At 36.2% G+C, this 21,062-nt stretch overlaps 1 protein-coding gene across 1 annotated transcript in view; it reads left to right on the top strand.

Moving 5' to 3' along the window:
* The window catches only part of adcy9 (adenylate cyclase 9), a 39,532-nt gene that overhangs the window by 13,221 nt on the left and 5,249 nt on the right, over positions 1 to 21,062 (top strand). The window contains exons 2-9 of the mRNA XM_051909063.1: positions 11,485 to 11,648; positions 11,800 to 11,898; positions 13,001 to 13,242; positions 13,334 to 13,436; positions 16,878 to 17,086; positions 17,900 to 18,059; positions 18,877 to 19,025; positions 19,516 to 19,542. Coding sequence (XP_051765023.1) covers positions 11,485 to 11,648; positions 11,800 to 11,898; positions 13,001 to 13,242; positions 13,334 to 13,436; positions 16,878 to 17,086; positions 17,900 to 18,059; positions 18,877 to 19,025; positions 19,516 to 19,542 — 1,153 coding nt within the window. The remainder of the gene's footprint in view (positions 1 to 11,484; positions 11,649 to 11,799; positions 11,899 to 13,000; positions 13,243 to 13,333; positions 13,437 to 16,877; positions 17,087 to 17,899; positions 18,060 to 18,876; positions 19,026 to 19,515; positions 19,543 to 21,062) is intronic.

Raw genomic sequence — 21,062 nt, 5'->3', positions numbered from 1 at the left:
CTGGGGATGGGTCATGATGGTCAGTTAATTGGCTTTTAATGACACAGACAGCAGCAGTTTTATATTAAAACATAACTGACTTTGTTTACATGAATACGTGCCAAGACTGAAATTTCTATATAATTCTTTGTATCTGATTGCAATATGCAGTGTTGGGTCAGTCAGTGCGAGTAACACGTTGAGATCTTTTTTGTGGCTTATTGCGCTTAATTTTAACATTAAGTATGTCTCACACTTTTTCTCATTCATGCATGTTCTTTTCGTAGAAAATAAAATTTTCTCAAATATCCTTTCAAGTAGTCAGGTACGTTATCTGCGAACATCAGATGCAAGTGCTTTGCTTCTGAAGGACATATGCAACTTTTTTTGAATGAATATATAATAAAGTACTTTATTTAGAATGAAGCAGTACATTAATATGTATGATATTTAATTACATTTAAAAAAAAAAAAAAAAAAAAAAGTTTTTGTTTTTATGCATTGATGCAGAATCATTCACATCAGCATCGCGATGCATCGTAAAAACGATTATATTCCACAGCTCTAAGAATAATAATTAGTTTCCGTAAATTTCTTTATCACAGATTTAAAGGTTAGTTCACCCAAAAATGAAACTTCTGTCATTTAAGCACCCTCATGTCGTCCCAAACTAGTAAGAACATCGTTCATCTTCGGAAGACATTAATTTAGTATGATTAATTATAAATGTAAATTGGAATTTAAAGGGTTAGTTAACCCAAAAATTTCTGTGATTAAGTACTCACCCTCATGTCGTGCAAAACCTGTGAGACCTTCGTTCATCTTCAGAACACGAATTAAGATATTTTTACCAATGAAATCCAAGGGTTTCTGAACCACATGTAGGCAGCAACATCATTACCCCTTTTGAGGTCCAGAAAGGTATTAAAGACATCGTTAAAATAGTCAACGTGACTGCAGTGGTTCAACCTTAATGTTATGAAGCGATGAGAATACTTTTTGTGCGCGAAAACAAAACAAAAATAACGACTTTATTTAACAATTTGAACTGTTGTCATACGCAGTTGACGTAGTGAACGCAGTGCAGGCTTCCAGGTTCTAAGCCAGAACGCCGACTCATTATTGGCCAGCTCCTTCATCAGCATCACACGCATGCGTCATGCTGCTCACGTGTACAGCGTCGGCCAATATTGAGCTGGCGTTCGGCGTAAACATGAAAGCGCTGTACTGCGTTCACTACGTCAACTACGTATGACAGTTCAAATTGTTAAAGTCGTTATTTTTGTTTTGTTTTCACGCACAAAAAGTATTCTCGTCGCTTCATAACATTAAGGTTGAACCACTGCAGTCACGTTGACTATTTTAACGATGTCTTTAATACCTTTCTGGACCTCAAAAGGTGTAATGATGTTGCTGCCGATGTGTGGTTCAGAAACCCTTGGATTTCATTGGTAAAAATATCTTAAATTGTGTTCCGAAGATGAACGAAGGTCTCACAGGTTTGGCATGACATGAGGGTGAGTACTTAATGACAGAAATTTTTAGGTTAACTAACCATTTAAATACCCATTTACATTTATAATTAATCATACTAAATTAATGCATTAATTCACCATCCTAGATTAAGTTTTAAATTATTTTATTCTGTACATTTTATTATGGTTTTCTGTACTTGTTCAGTTTCAAAGATTCTCTTTTGTCATTTATTTGGCAATAAAAAACAATTTTTCTCATTCCAATAAAGCTTTAAATTGAATTGAGAGAGAGAGAGAGAGAGAGAGAGCAAGTCAGGGGTGGGAGTTGTGCGTATCCTTGGGCTCATCACTGTATCCTAATATGGTGTCATCAGAAACCACACAGGACACACTCTTTTTCTCTGTCCTCTTCTACTCGTCTCTTTATTCCCCGCCCATCTCTGAGAAAGCAAGAGAAATGGAAACAGAATTATCAGCAAAACAGCAAGGACACATTTCACAGAAGACACACATGTGAAAAGAGAGTTGGAGACAGGAAGTCAGAAAGAAGAAAGAACGAGGCTATTGGATGAGTGGAAAAGACTGAGACATATTCATAAAGAGAAAACCAAAGATGAGCAAACAGGAAGCGGCTTGAAAACATCTGGCCTAGAGCAGACAAGCATCTTTCCATCCAGCTCAAAACGTGACGTGACCAGGTTTGGCAAAACAAACCTCATCTGATTGCACCCCAAACAAATTTCTGACAGAAATTTCTTTAAATTAATTTAATGTTTCACACACTGATTCTAGTCTGTTCAGTTTTATCACTTTATCACCTTTTTGCATCGTTCTTTCATCTTTGCTACCTTTCCCTCTGTTTTTGTCTGCACTACAAAGGTTGCCAAAACGAGTGGAAACATTGTGGTTAGCCAGGAGAGGAAGAGAGAGAGAGTGGGAGTAAGTTACTGCCATCTCTCAGAGGAAGAGACACATCGAAAGTTAGGGACAGGTCGTCCTTGCATCACGCTAATTAGCTTGTTAAATTTCCACTGGATCCTTTTGTCAGCCAAAAGATGTGTTTTGCGATAAACCCAGGCACTAGGTGCATAAAGTTGTCGTCTCTGGAGTTGCAGGGCACGTGACCCAGCAGGGCAAAGACCACAGTTGCTTGGGTCAAAGGTCATGTGACAGGAAGTGAATGCAGGGCAAGCTTGCTGCGGTCTGTTAACAGTACAGATCTCACTACTAAGATGCTCTGAAGTATTGCAGGAAAACCGCACAACAATCTGTGACATTTCAAAGGGTGTTTCCTAGGGCAAACTGTTGCTCGTACTTAACTTAGGGATTGGAGCAAATCCATAACCCTAATGTATTAAACTTTTGGGTAATCTGAATTGCCAGAAAATCCCGTAAGTTTGCGTTGAATCAGGAACCTCAGTCATATCTAGGTACCAAAATATCCTAGAGACTGAACTAATTGGACAAACTGCAGAATTTTATATTATTTTGACCTGGTAAGTTGAATTTTCTTGAGGGTTCCTGTTCTTCTTTCATTCCTTTACTTCTGCAATGAATGGAGTAATATGAAGGGATTGACTCTGGAGACTTTGGATGCTCATGAGGAATGTCACAGTCAGTCCATGTGAAGAGGCAGTCTCTCAATCTCTTTCACCTGACCTACCGTGGGCATCCTGCCCTGACAAGACGAGGCTTATATTTGGTTTTGTGTACACGGGAAAACATGCCAAAAACAAAGAGAGTGAGATGGTGAAACACTGATTGAATCAGCTTGGAAGTTAAAGTGCACTTGCAGGGAAACATTAAACTGATGTGTGAAGATTTTGTCAGAGTTAAAAAGTGTTATATTCTACACTTTTGTAGCATCTTTAGGAACAGGAAGTTGGGGGCCACTGAGGTAAGTAGTTCTCTTTTTCATGGTAAACCAAGGGTAGCCAACCCTGCTTTTGGAGAGTTTCAACTATACTCTAACACACCTGCCTGTTATTTATTTTTTATTTTTTTTAAGTAATCCTAAACATCTTTATTAGATGGTTCAGCTGTGCTTGATATAGGTTGGCACTCGACTCTGCTGTATGGTAGCAGGAGCAGGGTTTGATAAACTCTGTTCTTAAAGGGTTACAGTCCTACAGATTTTAGTTCCACTCTGTGCCAACACACCTGCCTGTAATCCTCAAGACCTTGATTATCTGGCTGTGTTTAATTGAGGTTCAAGCTAAACTCTGCAGCATAGTGGCCTTCCAGGAGCAGAGTTTGAAACTCCTGCTCAGTTGGGTTGCGATATCAAATTAGTTTAATCCACAAGAGACACCTCATGTGGGCCTAGCCTAGCTCAGACAGATGTGATGATGAACTCTTGTTAGCTTTCACATTTATTCCCCCATGTCTCAGGTTGTTCCTCCTTGACCTGTTGTCTAGGTCTTTGCTTTTTGATTGCCCATCTATATTAGTTTTAAGAATATCCACCTGTGCCTTCCACTAGGGTCGAGACGTCACTAGTCAAGACTTTGCCTCATCAACAAGTCCTTGACAGCTCTCAGCCTCTAGCCGTGTGATTTTTAGAGATTGTTGCCGAATTGCAACTGTTATCAACTCTATTTTTATAGAGGCAACATTTGCCTTCAAACTACTCACTGCTGCTTCAGTTTGTGGTTCAGATGCCAGCTTTGTGTTTGCTCGGTCAATCCGAACATGTCTACAGTGACTTCATTTCCATTAGCATGCAGCTTGCACTTGAGCTAGCCTTAATGTGCATAGGTCAAAACCTTTACATGCCTTTACTACTTGATTATTTTGTTTAAAAGCAGGGATGCACCGATATGAAAATTTTGGCCAATACGGATAACCAATAATTCTTTATATTTGAAAGCTAATATCCGATATTTTGGCCGATAAATCGAAATCCAAATTTTTATATAATTTTGAGAGCCTTATTACAAAAACGTCTCCCCGTTAAAAGCCATGTCCCAAGCACTTCAACATAAATCAAACATGGACCTTACAGTTTGAACCAGTGTAAGTTTTAAAATTAAAATTTTACACTCCTATGGCCAACTTTCTTTATCAAAAAAGTATAAAGTGTATAAAGTATAAAGAATCAAAATGCATGTGTCATAGATAAATAAAATGGAATAGCGCGGACAATAATGAAATTATTTTAAACCATATTGTTGATGAAAATAATACGTGAAAAATAAAAGTGCTATTAAAAATGCATCAATGTTTTTGAAAAAGAAACAATTAATATTACTGTTTATTAGTATATTACTGTATATTATTGTATTAATATTATTACTTTGTAATATTACTGAAAACCGAAGTGCTTTGTTAGCGAGTCAGAATGTGTAATTCCTGTTGTGGATGTGCTCTTCCCATAACAATGCACTGTACTGCAACTGAACCCAAAGAATTCACTATGTTTTATTACAACAGTGTACAAATTTTTAAAATATTACAACATTTCCCATGTTTTATATTGGTTGTACCGAATGACCTGATGTTTCAGGAGCAAGTGAAAACATGAATTTTTCAAATAGTTAAAGAGAGAATAAGTTACTTTACTTCATGGCCATGTGGTCCTTTGCAGGTATCTGAATGATGTCACATCCTGTCGCATGATATTGACCGCATGACTTCAAAATGGTCCCTTTATATTGGTTACTCTGAATGACATCAGTGAAAATTCATTTTTCCTGCCATTTTTTCTCATAACAAAGCAACAACGTCTACACATAATTTTAATACCATTTTGCACTATGTTGATATGATGTTATAAAATCATGCCGGAATAAATAATATATACATTTATTACATTTTAAGATATTTTAATCACAAATGAAATGGCTGTATTGGCCTTTGGACGGTTAAACCGAATGACCTTTTGACACTTTAAAATCTTTAAAATACCTTTTATATGTAGCAAAATATAATTAAAACCTTTTGGATTGAATAGAAGAGATCTAGTTTGCATTTATTTAAAAGACTTTTACATCTTTTTGTTTAAGATAGAAAATCCCAAGCTGAACTTTGTGCTGAGGCATGCTGGGTGGATGCTTCACTCTGTTAATGGCAATCAATAAGGTCCATCAGGAGATAATTCGCTCTCTCTATCCCTCTTACATGCAGATGGTTCATCCTCTTCTGATCAATGACCACCAATAGATAAATGTGCTCTAGATGGACACTGACCTGCATTTTATCAGATCTTTTATATTAATATTTAAAGTCTTATTTTATCTTTTTCTTCACCTGTTGTTTGCTGCAGTGCACAACTACTGATGAAAAATGCTTTCATTTATCCCTTTGAGTCATTTGAGGAATCAAGGTGCCAGTTCTGCTTGGTATAACACACACATTTTCTTATCTTATGATACTTATGTCAGTTGTTACTTTACAAGGTTCCCAACTGCAGCCATAATAAGCAGGTTCTATTGTAAATGCCTGAAGCAATAGATACTGCTAGAGAGGAAATGGCATATTGCAACTCTCAGAGTCAAAGCAGCTGCCTTTAGTTCTGCTTGCTTTTCCCCCCTGAATCCACTTTTTTTTGTCAGTGTTTCTTGTACAAAAAATTGTTACTACAAATCAGTAGCAAGTCAGTCACCCTCTTACAGACCCTTAGAATCAAATATGCTGTTTGTGCTACTGTATTTTTATTTACATAAAATTTCTATATGTAAATGACTTCAAAAAAAAAAAAAAAAAAGCTCAATGTGTCATAACTAGGCATATTGTAAATAAAGAAACAATCACTTAAATCCATTTGCTACAAATAAATACAGTTGGCAAAATATAATGGGGATACTATCATCAAGGGGCAACAATGACAGGAAGGTGCCACTTTGTTCCTATACTGTTACCAGAGATGCACCTTCTTGAACCTTTGCATGTGTCAGTATCTATGTGGCTGCATATGCTAATGTGCTGCAATGGAAATTCTAGTCTGGGGAACCTCACGGTTTAATCCCAGGCTGGGATTCCCAGCTATGTTGAATTATTTTGTGGCAGTTCCCTGGAAGAAGGCAGTGCCTCCGGGGTTGTGTGTACTGCAAGAATATCCCCTGATCCCAGCCTGCTTTCAGTTCCCATGTTTGAGAGGTCAAAGGACTATTTATGACTTCCTTGAGCCCAGATCTCTTGGGAGGAGCGGGCCCATATGGCCATCCAGCTCAGACAGGTTCTGACCCAGAAGCTCATTAGCTCTGCTCTGAATTGTGGCTCAGGTCTGCATTAATCTGTCTCTAGGCACAAAGAGGCTAAAAAGGGCTTGATGTTCATGAATGGCTCATTGATGTGGCCTCTGCAGCTCCATTGTGTTTGAACGATTGTCAATTTTGTGTACGGATCTGTATGTACTTTGGCACCAAGCTTGTTCGGAAGTGGCCCTGTGTTTGTAGCTGAGCACGAAACAGTGGCTGAATATCAATTTGCATGCTATGTGCTGGTGATGAGAAAGTACATACTTTTCTGAGAGGGACAACTTGCCACATCTTAAAGTTAGATCTTCAGGGTTTTTCCTGGGTCAAAACAGTGATCTTTGGTGGTGGAGGACAAACATGATCATCCACACTCCCAGTTCCCTACCCAAGCGCAGTACTGACAAAAAAATCCAAAAAATAAATGTTAATATTAACTTAATGTGTTACTCATGAAATAAAAAACAAGGCGCTTAGAACTATATTTAAAAATCTGTAAATTTATATGTAAAAAGTCGCTGAGTGACTGATTTTAAAAAGGAAGTTGTCAATAAAATGGACAACAAAATAACACATTACATCTAGGCATGGGCTGGTATGAGATTTTGACAGTATGATAACCTTAAGCAAAAATATCACGGTTTCGATTATAGCTCTAAAATTTTAAAATGTCTGGTTAAAAAACAAATTTTTTTCCATTGAACGCAATATATAGAATATTTGGAAAAGTAGTAAACATGTATGTCAAATAAATAAATTAATTCTTATTATTTAAATTAAAATTATATAAAATAAAATAAATGCAGTCATTTAAGTGAGTCAGGCATGTGATCAGCTGAAGACAAAAAATATATTAATTGTTATAATGAAAATATTAAAGTATTAATAGCTATTATATGATATAAATAATTATTATTTTTTTTTATATATATTACAGAACAACAGTAAAGTTACAGTACTAACATTTATGGATGTCTTTATTTCTTGCTTTCAAACGTTAAATCATTGAGCATTTATTTTGGATGAAAATCACAGGGAGATCCAGGAAGACATTTCTCTTTGACAACAGATTTATAAACGACACTCATTACAGATGGTTGGTGCACGTCGCGTTCCCAAATGCAAATTATAAGCGACTCAAACACACAGCGCTTGCAGAGCAGCATTTTCTGTGAATCAAAACTGAAAGCTGTTTTACACTATGCAGCGCGTCAGACTACATATTTAATTACATCACATCTGTTGCAATTTGATGATCGCACAAAGACACATCACATTCTCACATCTATGCATTGTCAAAATTCATAAAAGTTACCGGACAACTGGTGATTAACCGCTTCAACCCTGATTTTTACTCTCATTTGGCGCTTTGAACCCTGGTGAACATGCTAATAGTCTCCCGCAAATGGCGCTTCTTCGCCATCCTACACACAGGTGACTGACTGCTTGCACCAACAGGAGGGGGAGGGGTCGTGTTACTCTCTATGCTGCACACAGTCTGGAGGATTCCTGCACTTTCCGTCTTTAACGAGATAATAAAACAGCTCATACCACAGAAACGGAAAATCTTAGTGGTTTTGAAACAGTGACGTTTTCAAACCACGGTTTACCTTGAAACCGGTAACTGGCCCTTGCCTATTACCTTAGAATTAAGTGTTTTCATTTTCAACATATTCAGTCACGCATTTAACTATGGTTGTCAGTCCAGAAACTTTGCAGTGTGTAATTGGCAGCATGAAAAATATATACATTAAGCGAGCAAAGATCACTGCCATTATAACTGTGTACCTCGTGTTAAACTCAAGCAATTGACAGGCAGCTTTAAAGTTGCACTCTTGTAAAACCTCCCATTATAATCAATGAAGCTGTCTACGCTGTGCAATAAATCTTTTATTGACATTGTGTTAATACTTTGTTGGCTATAATGAAAGGATTCAAAAGCGTGCAGTAAAAGTATCGTTGCAAAGTATTGTTGCATTAAATTATCAAATAAATCTTTAGCAGGACAAAAATTCATTTTAGTGGCTGCCAAAATATTTTCAATGCAGGATCAAAACCCTGATCTTAATACCACAGATTCCTTTGTCATGAGCTGTTAGCATTTGCACATCAACATTAGCATCTAGCTAAATTAATTTTATTATATAAAGATGATATATCTTGGACCATTTTAATGCAATTAATAAGCCATTTATAGGTTGACTTTTTAAGAGTATAAAGTATAAAGTCTTGTTGCTTTAGTAGTCTTGTATGTCATTCTGCCTAGGGCTCTCATGATCATTACATTTTGATGATTAATTGTCAAACAAATAACTGTAATTTACAATTTAAAGAGTTAGTTCACCCAAAAATGAAAATTATGTCATTTATTACTCACCCTCATGTCGTTCTACACCCGTTAGACTTTCTTTCATCTTCGGAACACAAATTAAGATATTTTTGATGAAATCCGATAGCTCAGTGAGGCCTGCATTGCCAGCAATGTCACTGAACCTCTCAAGATCCAGAAAGGTACTAAAGACATATTTAAAACAGTTCATGTGACTACAGTGGTTCAACCTTAATATTATGAATCGACGAGAATACTTTGTGCGCCAAAAAAACAAAATAACGACTTTTCAAAAATATCTAGTGATGGCCGATTTCAAAACACTGCTTCGGAGCTTTGCGAATCTTTTTTTCGAATCAGTGGTTCGGATCGCGTATCAAACTGCCAAAGTCACGTAAAATATTGAAACACTTATGACGTAACGAAGCCTCGTTTACTGAAATCATGTGACTTTGGCACTTGAAACAATGAATTCGAAACAAAAGATTCATAAAGCTTCGAAGCTTCATGAAGCAGTGTTTTGAAACCGGCCATCACTAGATATTGTTGAAAAGTCATTATTTTGTTTTTTTGGTGCGCAAAAAGTATTCCTGTTGCTTTATCAAAAATATCTCAATTTGTGTTCCGAAGATGAACGAAGGTCTTAAGGGTGTAGAACGACATGAGGGCCAGTAATTAATGGCATTATCATTTTTGGGTGAACTAACCCTTTAATTGTTTAATAAAAAAGTTGAAAAAAACTAAATTGTCAATAAAATGTATTAATATTTACATTTATTTTTATGTAACCTAGTCAGCATTCAAATGAAATAGAAAATTAGAGAAATAATAATATGTAAAATATATTTTTAAAATATATTATATTTTATATTTTTTTTTTTTTTTATATATTATTTTTTTTTTTTTTGGCTGGCAACATGTGACAAGCCTTTCAAGTGCACAATAATGGTTATCACAATTACATGAACATATCAAATAATCGTGTAGAGTATTGTATGGTTGCTACTGTGTTGATGTGTATGAGAAACAGCAGAGCTGATCTTTATGAGGGTTTGTTAGGCTGGATGCTTACAACTCTGGTGAGTTATGGCAGAGAGTACAGACCTGTTTATTCTCAGACGTGTCTTTCATTTCTCACGGAAGCTGCTTGAGGAACTCTTTTGAGAAAATGTTCCTGGAGGCTACATGTAGTTTATGTACAAATATGCACAGACATTTCCCTGCAGAAGTGTTAGCACTGACACTTAGCCTGTGTGTGCTTTAGGAGATTATATACGCGTGTAACACGGTTAGCTTGTAAGCCTTATGTTTGAACAGGCTGATACTGCCCTGCTGTAATCGCTCTCTGTTTGCTTTTGCCTGTATTGGTGCAACAGAGCTTCTCCACCGGACACTGAAGTGTGTGTGAGTGTTGGTACAACAGAAGCGCTCATCCTCGTGCTTAGTATTGTTTAATGTAAACACCAGTGCTGAAACAAACCTGCTCAGGTGCTTTCAAGCACTTGATGTGTGTCTGCGTAGTATCAGCGGGGGATCAGGCCTTGTTTGCCCTCATAGGAAAAGTGGATTTGCGGAAATGAGATTATCCAATTACAGTTCATTTTACGGTAATAAATCATTACTCGTGTAGCCTAAAGCTAGATGTTTTATAAGAACCAGTATTATAATGACATCATGTGAGATTGTTAATGTTAACGACTATTCAAATCATGCAAGTCAATGGGAGACTTTTTTTTTTTTTTTTTTGGGTAAAATCCATCTTAATGGTTGTTACCTAGAACCACTACTGTGCTACTGTGGATTCTTTTTCAATTATTTAAAAAGAAATAATACTTTTATTATTCAACAAGGATGCATTAAATTGATCAAAAGTGACAGTAAAGACATTTATAATGTGTTAGAAAAAATTTCTATTTCAAATAAATGTTCATCTGAACTTTCTATTTATCAAAGGATCCTGAAAAATATATCACAGTTTCCACAAAAGTATTAAGAAGCACAACTGTTTTCAACGTTGATAATAATCATAAATGTTTCTTGAGCAGCAAATTAGCATATTAGAATGATTTCTGAAGGATCATGTGACACTTAAGACTAGAGTAATGATGCTGAAAATTCAGCTTTGAATCACAGGAATAAATTACATTTAACAATATATTCAAAAAAAACTGTTCTTTTAAATGGTAATAATATTTCTCAATATTACTGCTTTTATTGTGCTTTGGTCAAATAAAAGCCATGGTGAGCAAGACTTCTTTCAAAAATATTTAAAGATCTTACTGACCCCATACTTGAACAGTGGTGTACAAATAACCATATAGTCTAGGGTTTTATAAATTAGCCTCCGAAGAAAAATTACATGATTATTTTATTTGTAGCCAATGTTTGAACATTAAGGAATAACAAATCTGCATATAGATTTGTGAAAAATGTTCTAAGGACTGCTGGGAAATATGTAGAGGAAAATGTCATGAGGGATTTCAATACATATTTCTTTTGTTTGTAGGTTTAAAGACTTATCTGATCTCGGGCCGGAAGATGGGCTCACAGTGTGGCTGTTCTCAGCTCAGTTTGGGCCGAGATTTTGGCGAAATGTTAAGCCCATCCTCAAACACGCACACTCCAGATCTCGCGCACAGCGCCATCACAGAACCTCTCTCACACGGCAAGGTACGTCCCTCAACACGCACAGAAATGCTGTTTTAATTACACAAATGTGAAGTGAATAGCTCTAATAATTCTGTCATTATTTACTTACCCTCATGTCATTTCAAACCTTTATTTAATTTTTCTTTTTCTTACTGTCTCTTTCTCTCCATAGCCTGTGTGTAGCATCTCCATAGATGCCGTTGACAATCCGATAGCAGATGAGGCAACTCGAAATGGCTGCCAGGATGAACATAGAGCCAACAGCAACAAGGTACATAACAAAACTAAACTAACAGTTCTCAACAAAAAAACCTCAGTAGATTGCGCAATGGAAGCACACACCTTGGTGCAAGAACCCAACGTACTCAATTTCAGCAGGTGTTCATAAGCAGATAATGAATTTATTATATTTTAATATATTTATTCTGGGTAAATAAAATATTGTGCAGTATTAAAGTCGATGTAATTATTATGAGTATAACAATTGAGCTGAGAGGGTTTTATGTACCTTTAGTCTCAAATAAACTTAGAGATGGCAGATTTTTTTGATGTGGCCAAACGCTGCTCTTTTCCATACACACTACTGAAGTTCAATCATTTAGTCAACATTAGAATGGATTCCTGGACAAATGGTTCTTTTTGATCCGTCAAAAACCTACAGCACGACCAGTGCAGTCTGATTCCTGAACAAATGAATCTTTTAAACTGGTTCTTTTTAGTGAATCATAAACATACAATGTGGCTAATATAGTCTAATTCCCAAACCAGTGACTCTTTTGAGCTAGTTCTTGTTAATGATCTTCATTTGAACCAATGCCTGGATGAATGGCGCTTTTGAACTGGTTCTTTTTGATTAATCAAAAACCTACATCACAACCAGTGCAGTCCAGTTCCTGCACAAAAGTGTCTGGAGCTGGTTTCTTTTACTGAATCGAAAAAACTCCAAAATTTCCAAATGTATGACTCTTTTGCACTGGTTCTTTTTATTGACCTGCATTAGAACCGATTCCTGGATGACTGTCTTTTTTGAACCAGGTTTTTTGATCAATCAAAAACCTACAGCACGACCATTGCAGTCCAGTTCCCAAACAAATTAATCTTTTGAACTGGTTCCTTTTTAGTGAATGTTTTGAGCTGCTACTTTTTATTGATCTGCACTAGGACTGATTTTTGAAATGGTTCGTTTTAGTGATCTGCATTATAACTGATTCCTGGTTGAATGGCTCTTTTGAACTGGTTGATTTTGATGAATCAAAAGCCTACATTACCAGTGTGGTCCAATTCCTGAACGGATGAATGTTTTGAACCGGTCTAGTGTATTCACAATCTTAAAGAATGACTCTCTTGAGTTATGTTCTGTTTCTTTCACACAGTTTCCTGCTGGCCGCAGCCCTAAAACCCTGAACGGGCTGTTGAGTCCTCTGTGCGAGGAGCGGGTTGGAGTCAGCCAGTCGTCTCTGTGTGACAAACTCCAGGAGAAGGACAGGAGCTGGGCAGGAAGTCTGACCGCAGAAGGAGGCGGCAGCAAGGACCACTCAGCGATCCTCCCTCTACGCTCCAAAAACTTTCGAGAGAAAAGTGACGTACACTTTGTGGAAGTGATAAAGGAAGACAGGTGAGCGAGAGAAGATTTGTTTGGATGGTAGTTTTGTAATTCAGTGTTTCATTTCCATTCTTTCTCATTCTTTCCATACTGTTTGTGTTAGTCTGATGAAGGATTACTTCTTCAAGCCACCCATCAACAAGCTGAGTCTGAACTTCTTGGAAAAACCTCTGGAGTCAGCTTACCGCACCAGCTACCGTGAGGAGGTACACGCCACGGTTATTATAGTTAGCTAAAACCATACAAAACCTAACATAAAATATATTAAAGAGAACCTATTATGCCCTTTTACAAAGTCTTGTTTTTGGGGTCTACTAGAAGAGGTTTTCATGCTTGAACATTCAAAAACGTATAATTTTTTCATATTTGACATTGTTGCAGCACCTCTCTTCCCAGTCTGTCAGTAACGCTCTGGGGTGCGTTTCCTAAAAGCATTATTAGCCAACTATGTCATTACCAACATAGTTTAAAGATTTGCTGTTTCCCGAAACCATAGTTCCAATGAACATTCGGCACAATAATCAAGCTAATATTCAGTGCATTCTATATCTTTCACTCTATTTGTGATGCGATCTGGGAAAACCCGTCGGATGTCGCGATGGAACGTTTTCAGTAAAGTAAAAAAAAAATAGGTCTAATGTCTTTTTTTTTTTTTTTTTTTTTTTTTGTCAAAATTGGGTTTTCATTAAATTTATCATTCTATAACATCTTGTCTATCATCTCTGAAAATATCTTGGCAAAATTCGCCTGTTAAGTGCAGAAAAATAGCGATTTACAGTGGCAAGGCTGTCTTTCTCTAACGTTACTGTTTAAGAACACACCCAGTGGAGGTAAAAAAAAAAATGGCCATAGCTTTCCCTCTCTTAAAACTACAAACAGTTCACCTTTCAAAATAAACCACATAACATGTAGAATGAAGGTGTATTAATGCAAATTTTCCTCCAGTCCTGTATAAACTACGGCACACAAAGATTTTTTTTCTAATACAACGTAATCGTGAGAAGGCGGAGCACAAGAGAACAACGGAGCTATGAACACACATGTTCTAATTATGTGTTTATTAGAGGTTGAATTCAAATCAAATACTGCCAAACTGCCCTATACTACTTCTGAATAGGATGTCTACTTCATAAAATATATGAAAATATGGAAATATATGGTTAAGATCACTCAAATAAATGGAGGCGCCCTTAAATGGTCAGATATGGAGCTTGGGTGTCATCTAGTGAAAAAGTTTGGTACTGCGCCCAAATAAAATCTTACTGGAAGCTCATTTTTGAAATATTTAAACCTAAAATTTGGAATGTTGACATTTTTGGCTTTTATTTTCTTGCAGTTTAAGAGTAAAACATGCTTTGTAATATATTATTATAAAATAATTATATTTTTACATTTTCATAACTTAAACTTCTATAACTTTTTTTTTTTTTTTTTTATTTCACTTTCATAATTTATTTCACTTCTACAATAATCTGACTAATGTCTTCTTTAAAATAAGACCAACCTTAGGTCTATATTCCAAAGCATTCTTGAATTACAACCATTTATGTTTGGATAGTGCATTTTCATGTCTATGCGAAAAAGGAGTTATTTAAACCTGTTTTTCTCAGAATTCCATTCCTGAAAATCAGAGCGATCAGCCGACATCAGATAACTTTTTTTTTTTTACAGACAAGCTATGAAAGAAGTAAAAACAGATTTGGAATCCAGCTTTCATATGGTATTGAAACCTGTGATAGGTAAAATTTCACCATGTGATGGGTTTTTGCAGATCACATCACATTTAAATATACATACATTTTAATCTGTATATTTTAGTGTGTCAACAATCTGTGCATGTGCATAAAATGCTCAAGGGAACTTTAGAGTGTGACCTATGAAGGGAACCTGTGATGAATCAAACATCAAATAAAGCAAAATGACATGGAACAAAAAAGTGAAGTAATCATTAGGTGCCGTGTTCGTTACAGCAGCATTTCAGAGATCTTGAATAGATTAATCAGCAGAAGTTATTACTCCTCTACCTGCGTGTGATTTCATTAACATCAGTCCTATATTGTTGAACCAATGTGGTTAAAATGGTCGCACCTCTGTTATGTTACTAAAGTTTTGGGAAACAGTCATGACTATTTGGTTAGTTTTTCCAATGATGCATCGTACTGTGGTAGATAATCAGCGAGTTACATTGTTGTTCAGGCAACGCACCCCTGTTTAGTTCCTTTCTCTATGAAGCCCCTCTTTCCGAAATGCACAATGTGCTCTGATTGGTCAGATGCACTAGTGTGTTGTGATTGGTCAACTGCTTTGGGTGTGTCATGCCCTTTACCATAACCGCACGTTTCAACACACTTCTAACTAAATCAATCAGGCCTCGCAGCTTCATTTTGCATATGACTTGGGCTGGAATTATTTAAATGAGGAATATTTTGACATATTCGTTCCCAAAAGGAAACTGAAGACTATGGGTGTGTCTCAATCAGCTCCCTAGCTCCCGAGCTCGTGAATCAGTATATCGTGTACACAAATTAGGGCACTGGTAAGGACAGTAAAGGACGCTGGTTCACTACAAATTTTGGACACTTATGACACTATTTCCGGCGACGTGACAACGTCCTCATTGTACAACATCACTACGAACAACAGCAGAGCTGATATCTGTCTGACATTACTTGTAATGTTATTTAAAGTACATTATGATGAATTCTTTGCTTGTTACATATACGTGCAACATTTCAGCTGTAAATAAATTATAAATGTTAGCTAGATTATGTTCATTACCTGTCTAGCGATGTATGTTTATGCTGAAATATAATAAAATAATAGTTTGTAGTTTTAAAAACATCTATCAGGCGTCATTATGTGTAGTGAGTTGGGTCACGTGATTTAAGTTTCAGAACTTCCGTTAAAGGAGCATAGTGAGCGTCGATGCTCCCTGGTTTACACGGTGCATTGTGGGACTTTTTAGGGAACGTTTCAGTGCCCTGGAAGGATTCTGCTATTGAGACAGCCCTTAAAATGTCTGACTCCCTGATCAGTGCCCTGACTACTGAACTAGGGAGCTGATTGAGATGCACCCTGTAATCGAGGCGTTTCAAGGTGTTTAGAAACCGTGCGCACTGATATAGAGAATAACTCTCTCTGGACTGACTTTGTGCTTTGTAACTTTGAAGACCTTTTTCACGCTTAAGCTGAAACATTACACACTAAAGAAAGATGAACGTGTAAAAAAAAAAACAAAAAAAACATAATAGGTCTACAAAACTATTACCATTATTGCTTATTATAAATGTACTTATAAAATAAAATATAAGGCATATTTAAGGCAATATTTTTAATTTGATTTAACTTGCTTTACTAAAATAACTAATAAACTATAGCGATTTAAAAAAAAAAAAAAAACTGAAAAATGACAAAAACAACAAAACTACTGAAACTTTAACTAAAATTACAATGAAAACTGGAAATCTAAAAATAAAAACTAATTTAAAATATGAATAAAAACTATAATAGTATGTCAATGATGGTAAAATAAAACACTGTAGATCTTAAAACAATCATGCATAGACCTCTTCTGGTTATTCAGAGTACTGCAGTCTCATCCAGTCATTGTCCAAATGTGAATGTCTTCTGCTCTGCGTTTCCACCAGGTGGTGAATCACGTGCCGGTGCAGACGTTTGCGAGTCCAGTGTTCAGCTCTCTGCTTGATGTTTTGCTGTCTTGTGCCATTTTCCTCGCCCTGACCATCGCCTGCTTCCTGCATTCTCTTGTTTCCATGGAGACGCCCCTGGCAACCACGCTCGGACTGGCAATCACTGCTGCTCTGTTGGAACTGGTTTCTCTCGTGTTGTCCATTCGGTAAGTTGCACTGTCATGTAAAACGACTCGTAGAAAACATTTTAAAGGGGTCAAATCATGGAGAGTTTGAGGTACCGCCCATACAGTTTATGAAAAGGATAATTCAGAGATCCGTGAGCATTTTTAACACATGACAGCCCATGTTTACATATGATATATATGGTTATTGATTGATTTTGGATATAATGACTCATGCTCATTTCCCTTGTTTTTACAATTAAATTACCTTTACTGTCATTTAACATTCACTTAAATTATTGGTGTTTTTAAAAATGAACTTTAAGTTATAATTTATTATAATTAAACTGATCATTTAAATAATTTATAAATACATTATTAGTGTAAATTATTAACACCATTGATTAATAATTTATTACAGAGCCCTGCATATGTCATGTGGGAAAAAAATAATTATATTAGAGCAACGAATTAAGAACTCATTCCCTCATTTTACTAAATTGTGGCCACTTTGTACCAATTCATTCCCTAGTTTTGATTCAGCTAAAATTATATATGTATAATATTGTCTGCATGTCATGTGGGGTTCCGTAGTTTAACAGTGAAATGTAATCTTTAGCAAATCTCAATCACTATCCATTTTTCATACTGTACATTATAATGTTATGATGCCTAAATTAATTTGAAGCATTTGAAACAATGATAGTTTTTAGTGTATAATTTTGTATTAGACAAAATTGTGTAAAACTGCAATATTGGTCATTTTTCGGTTATCAGACATATATTGAAAATGATTTACACTTTATCGGTCATAATTTTAATATCAATGTAACTTTTATAATCCCTGTCTTGCAGTATGATCTTTTGCCTGGATGATATACAGAATTGTACCCGGTCTCTGTTGAAGCTGGTTTCTGGCTGGATCCCACGTCATGTGATCGGGGCTGTGCTTTTTTCACTTCCTGCTGTGTCTGTCTTCTCCCACCTGGTTTATAGTCTGCAGCTGAATATCCAGGTGAGCGAGAGCGAAGGAAAGTGACGTCCTCAACATCCCTCCTGTGCTGCTCTTTTTAACTTTCTATTCATCAAAGTATCCTGGAAGAAATAACACTTTTGAACATGTTTATGGTTCAAAATGCTGGAAGACCTAAGGATGAAATCATTTAACAAATTAAAACAAAGAAATATAATCTTTAACTTCTGCCTTCTACAGTCTCAACTTGAAGTTAAAGTTCTCAAATATAATGTAAACAGCCTTTTTTAACAAACATAACTTAATGCATCTAGAATAGAATATTATGAAATGTATTAAATGTTAAATAAATTAAAACAAACATGGGAATTTATTAAGGGGCTTATTTGCACTACATTTTAGCTTTATTATTATTATTTTAGCATTTAATTGGTACTCTTGGCATCCCTAGATCCCTTGGAGAGTTTTATTCTTCAAAAATCTGTATGTAAATCAAAGTAAACATTCTTCTGAACACAAATACACAGTTTACCATCAAAAGTTATCTCACAAGCCTAGTACAGTATACTTCATATTAAAGGGTGATACTTTTCCCCAGTTTCTTGAAGCCTGTTTGATCAAAGTGTATCCCTGAAGGCTTGGGTAATTAGAGGAAGAGTTTTAAAGCTTTGAGGATGTTGAGAACACTTACTCTACAGGATCAATGCATTGAGGCTTTTATATTTGAATGTATTGTATGCCGTCAAGCTCATTGCAGATCCAAGTACACAGACATTTGCACAGCCCTAGTTTGTAAATATGTGCATCTGTGATTGTTTCAGTGTTTAAACTTGCGTTCTTTCCTTTTCTGGGTGTGTAGGTGACCATGTTCCTGTGCTGTGCTCTCATTATTGCCATTATCCAGTACTGTAACTTCTGCCAGCTGAGTTTCTGGATGCGCTCTGTTTTGGCCACTGTAGCTGGTTTGTCTTTACTCATCTTGCTCTACAGCGCCACCACCAGGCCCAGGTCAGACATCCTCAGCTTTTGTTACCAGTTGAACTAGCTATTTTTTTTTTACCAATATCAACTTGGTGTTTGAATTAATTACATAAAAACAGTATTATAGTGTTAGAACATTGTATAGGTTTCTTTTTTTGGACTCTCATGACTGTTCATGATGGTACATGTCCACCAATGCTGAAGAAATATTCCCAATACTACCCAAACAACATGGGTATGTCTGTAAAATGTACAACGGTATGGGTGTTTTCACTGTGATCTATAATTGCTTTCATTACATGGTGAATAAAGTCATTTAATATTGAAAGCAATCACTGAAAGTCCTTTTTCAACTTTTTGATGCTCTCAGTGCTCTGCAGCCAATCCACACTACTGCCATTCAGCTTCCATACAGAATGAATGGAAAATGCCCGCTCATCTCCAGTGATCATGTACTGTCAAGTTGTACAGTTGCTGTAGAAAAATCAGATTTATGATAACTCTTTTCTTTTTGCAGCGCCACTGACATTTTTCCAACGTTTGGGTGAGTGTTTCTTTGACTGCTTCCTTTTAACATTTTGGGAGATCTTGAGATTATACTTTTTTATATGAATGTGTGTTGATCAACAGTCCCCACCCTACATTTTTTTTTTTTTTTCTTTGTCGATAATTTGTTACACTCAGATGGACATCACAATACAGAAGAAAAGATTTGTCGCTACTTTTAGTTTCATCACGACTTTAAAAGCCTGTTCACACCAAGGATAATAACTATAATGGTTACTATAACTATAAAGTTTTAATGATGGTTCTAATTCTATGAGAATGTCGGCTAGAATGTTAATGATGTATATATCATTGGAATCATTTTCAGAATGTTTTTTTTCCCAGCAGATGAACGATAAAAACATTGACCACCAATCAGAATCCACCGACCTTAAAGAGCTTGAGCATTTAAAGCAGAAGACAAAACTGCAGCTCAGGCTTATAATAAACAGATTATCACATGTAGTTGCTAATATAGTCATCTTTACAGTTATCATTCTTGGTGTGAACTTGCCTTTAGGCTGGAATATACTACACGACTTTTAAGACCTTAACAGATTTTAAAACACTAGGCATCATACACTTGTCGACTTTATAAATGGTTGAAGAGGAAAGCTAAGCATCATACACTAAACAACTGAAGATCACACACTAGACTTTGAAGTCGTTCTGAATGCAACAAACTCGTGCAGAAACACTACACAATTTTCTGTGTAATCTTTAAAGGGGTGGTTCATTGCGATTTCACTTTTTTAACTTTAGTTAGTGTGTAATGTTGCTGCTCGTACATAAACAGTATCTGCAAAGTTACAGCACTGAAAATTCAATGCAAACGGAGTTATTGTCTTTTAAAGTTATGGCAGTTTAATGCCTATAAAAACGACCGGTTTGGACTACAACGAGCTTCTTCCCGGGTTGGTGACATCATAAACCCTGCAAAACACTGCCCCCGGGAACACGCAACAAAGTGGGCGAGGCCATGTCGCGCGGCATATGGAAGCGGAAGAGTTGTCTACACTGGACGCGAGTGACGCGTCAAAAGATAATAGAACCAATTATAATAATCAGTGATATTGTCTACACCATAGACTGTAAAAAACACTGTCTACACTGGATGCGGCGCGGCAGACAGCTTACAGAATCTACACGAGTTCAATGCTGCTCCTTTGCTCAAAGGCTATTACTGAAAGATGAAGCAGTTCCCACTTTAAAAGCAGAAACTGCTGTTTATGGGCCCCTAACTGTAAGTACGTTTTACTGTTTGTACATGTTTTTTAAATGTATAGTTCTGTTGCTGTTTTTTGGTTGCATCAAGGACGTAAACAAAGACCAACGCGTTTTTGCTTCGCTAGCCAGTTAGCTAAATTCTATTGCATACTTCTCCAACAAACACCAACAAGCTTCTATGTTCATAGACAGTTGTTCATGCTATAAATTAAACGATACCTTTACAAAAATGCTACTACTCAGTCATGTATTCGGCTACAGTAAAGCTTTTGTCAGGATAAAACCATATAT

The sequence above is a fragment of the Ctenopharyngodon idella genome, chromosome 10 (genome assembly GCF_019924925.1).
Source record: "Ctenopharyngodon idella isolate HZGC_01 chromosome 10, HZGC01, whole genome shotgun sequence".
NCBI lineage: Eukaryota > Metazoa > Chordata > Actinopteri > Cypriniformes > Xenocyprididae > Ctenopharyngodon > Ctenopharyngodon idella.
The sequence above is the reverse complement of the archived record's forward strand: the minus strand, read 5'-3'. Positions and strand labels throughout refer to the sequence as shown.